This window comes from Glossina fuscipes, unplaced genomic scaffold (genome assembly GCF_014805625.2).
Source record: "Glossina fuscipes isolate IAEA_lab_2018 unplaced genomic scaffold, Yale_Gfus_2 2, whole genome shotgun sequence".
Taxonomy (NCBI): Eukaryota; Metazoa; Arthropoda; class Insecta; order Diptera; family Glossinidae; genus Glossina; species Glossina fuscipes.
Window position 1 is genome coordinate 8342182 of NW_023998416.1, and position 3553 is coordinate 8345734.

Genomic DNA, 3553 nt, shown 5'->3' on the forward strand with positions numbered 1-3553 from the left:
GAGAAGTTAAGTCGTTTGGGTGAAGGTTCCTACGGCATAGTTTACAAATGTCGCGATCGTGAAACTGGCCAGTTAGTGGCTGTAAAACGATTTGTTGAATCAGAAGATGATCCCGCCATACGTAAAATAGCTTTGCGGGAAATTCGTTTATTAAAAGTAAGTGTCTTTCTGAAATTTCTTTCAAATTTTTTACAATTTTTCTCCTTTTCTTAGAATCTTAAACATCCAAATCTAGTATCGTTATTGGAGGTATTTCGTCGTAAGCGACGTTTACATTTAGTTTTTGAATTTTGCGAGTTGACAGTATTACATGAATTGGAACGTCATCCTCAAGGCTGTCCCGAACACTTAACAAAACAAATCGTTTATCAGACATTACAGGGTGTGGCGTATTGTCACAAGCAAGGCTGTCTGCATCGTGATATTAAACCAGAGAATATACTGTTGACAGCTCAGGGACAAGTGAAATTGTGTGATTTCGGTTTTGCCCGAATGTTAAGTATGCATACTGAACACACACACACATATACATATACATATACACAATCACAATGTTCGCACAGTTTCATATTCATATCAAACTTTTTTTTTAGTTAATTTTCCTTTACTTGATTTAAAAAAAAAAGACAGAGAAATAATGAAAACGGAAATAGAAAAGAAAAAATGTGAACATTTTATTCTTCTTTGCTTTGGTCTCCAAGGTCCTGGTGAAAATTATACCGACTATGTAGCGACACGTTGGTATCGCGCTCCCGAATTATTGGTCGGCGATACACAATACGGAACACCGGTAGATGTTTGGGCGATTGGTTGCCTGTTTGCCGAACTGATACGCGGCGAAGCATTGTGGCCGGGACGCAGCGATGTGGATCAATTATATTTGATACGTAAAACATTAGGTGACTTACTCCCAAGGCATGTACAAATATTCGGTCAAAATGAATATTTTAAGGTAAACATATTTATTTTATTTTCTCCCTTCTTTTGTATTATATGTTAAAATAAATATCAATTTGCAAAAAAAAAAAATAAAAAAAAAATAACAAACTTTTCAGGGCATAACACTGCCAGTACCACCCACCTTAGAGTCATTAGAGGAGAAGATGCCAGCCAAAGCTTTACAAAATCCATTAACTACAGATTTTTTAAAGGTTAGTAAGGTTACCGAACTAATAAAGCTTACTGAAAGTATCGGGAACTTTTAAAGCAACATTATTATATATAAACCTTAAACCCAAATTCAATATTCAAATAAGATTAAGTCTAGATTTTTTATGCACGAGCAGTGAGCTAAGAATGAATTCATGAATTTACGCGTCATTGATAAGTCTGTGAAGAGCTGAAGAATAAAGTCTTACGTGATTCTTTATTCGCAATTAACTCCTATGAATTGCAAGATAGTCGAGATAAAAGACAAATAATTGCACGATGCAAGAGATTTATAGAAATTCTTCACATTTTTTTGGTAAGATCCAGTGAACACCTCAATGTATTTCGCTGATTTTCGTACTGAAATTGACTGAAGGAAAACAAACCATTTGAGTTTAAGTAAGAGCATCATCGCAACAATCACTGACGAAATACTGAAATAATAGTATGTGCGAAGATTATTAAGGATGTGTGATATTGAGGTATTATAAAATAAATTTTAGAAAAAGTTGTTGCTAAATATTGAAAAATGACAAAGTTAAATGAAAGGCTTTTAAACATGTAGCAAAAAAAAGGGGTGAAATTCAGTCAACATCATAATACATATTATATACCATTTGGATTTAATCACCATGCTATAGGGCGAATCTATGATATCGTAAAATTTGCGCGTGCAAAGTAACAATAAAGAGGGTTGCGAGAGTTTGCACGGCTACTAGAGAGCTTTTCTAAGGTTTAGGGTTCCTAGATCCCATCTACAAAGTTGGAAAAGAATTCATAAGAAATTTTAATCAAAACGTGTATACTAAGGAGCGCCGCTTTAAACCCGAATGCTAAATGACATTAAACGATAGTTGTCCAAAGTGTTAGGTAGCGATCTGTAGAAGGGATGAAGTAAATTTTTAAATGTGATTCCAAATGGAATATTATTTAATGATTTGTGATTTCTGATGAATGAGTCAGCTCGGTGCGGTGTGTTGTAGTTTGTTTCAAGCGGGCGAAGCCATAACGAGGGAAAGTTAGCAACAACAACTGATGAAATAAAAATAAAAAGAATGGACGCCTTAGGTAGGTAGCCTCAAATGACCAGTTGTGCTTTTTGCATGAAATTAAGCTGCGACCTCGAAGAAAGCAAAGATAATGGTTGCGGATAGACAATTGATTTTATAAAATATCTCGTGTCCTTTTTTTCTTCGCAATATGATCGAGTTTTACTAAAAAGTCAAAAAGAACTTATTCCGACAACAATTACTTTGCAGAAGGATTTTGAAAAGTGATCGCAAAAAGTGTCCCAATCAATCAACTGGTGATGCCTTGGAATTTTTATCGATTAGGTGGTAGAGGTATAAAAAGTGTGCCACTTTAGCTTTATTTCCATGACTCGCGAACGTATAATAAAAAAAAATAAACTAAAATTTTTCTTTCAAATTTTAATAGAAATGCCTCGACAAGGATCCGATTAAACGTTGGCCCTGCGATAAACTCATAAAACATTCATATTTTGATGATTACATTGCCAAACAGCGCGAATTGGACGGCATTAGTAGCATAGAGATGGCTAATCTAAGACAACAACAACAACAACATTTGCTACAACAACATATGTTGCAACAACAGCAACAACAAGCACAGCAAGTGGCACAATCTCTGCTTCAATCTTCGCTCGCAGTAGCAAATACAAGCAGAGATAAATCAAAGGTACAACAACAACAAACAATAATAAAAATTAAAACAAAAGCAATTTAAAAAATATTATTTCTTAATAAATTCTTTTCAAATGAAGACTTCAAATACTTCGTTACCATTGTTGAGTACCCAACATCAGCAGCATCAGGACTATGTGAAATTGCAGCCCCTCAACAAGAATACAACATTATACCAACGCAGTGAACATCATCTGCCGACAATATAAAAAAATCGATTACATTCTTAGTTAATTCAACAAAAAATTATTTTTATTAAATTTATAATATAATAATTTGCTAAGTTTAACATTAACATATAATAATTAAAACAGTAACGATAATAATAATTAAGAGATAACATACATATATGAAACTTTATTTTCATTCAACATTACAGTCATGCATGAGGTTTTAGTTGTTAATTTATTTGCAACATAATTTGTTGTTGACTTTGCCATCAATTATCAGACTAAACAGTGCCTTCACAAAAAAGAAAAACAAAAGAAAGCAAAACAAAAAAAAAAAATGGAAAAACAAAATTGTGCATAAAGCAACAAATTGTTATCATTTAAATCACGTTTTATGATGCCTACCGCCTGTGTGTCTGTATTGTCGAAGTGTAAGAATTTAAAAGAAGGCATTACAGGCTTATGTACAGAGTGTTACAGTGTTTTATACAGTGTTGTTAAACTAAATCTATACCATAGACAAACACAAAG

At 33.4% G+C, this 3553-nt stretch overlaps 1 protein-coding gene across 1 annotated transcript in view; it reads left to right on the forward strand.

Annotated features, from left to right (window-relative positions):
• Positions 1-3101, forward strand: part of LOC119632883 (cyclin-dependent kinase-like 1) — a 23247-nt gene extending 20146 nt beyond the window's left edge. The window contains exons 3-8 of the mRNA XM_038026031.1: positions 7-156; positions 214-499; positions 702-952; positions 1056-1151; positions 2587-2847; positions 2933-3101. Of these exons, the coding sequence (XP_037881959.1) occupies positions 7-156; positions 214-499; positions 702-952; positions 1056-1151; positions 2587-2847; positions 2933-3061 (1173 nt within the window). The 3' untranslated portion in view covers positions 3062-3101. The remainder of the gene's footprint in view (positions 1-6; positions 157-213; positions 500-701; positions 953-1055; positions 1152-2586; positions 2848-2932) is intronic.
• Positions 3102-3553: the final 452 nt, after the last annotated feature.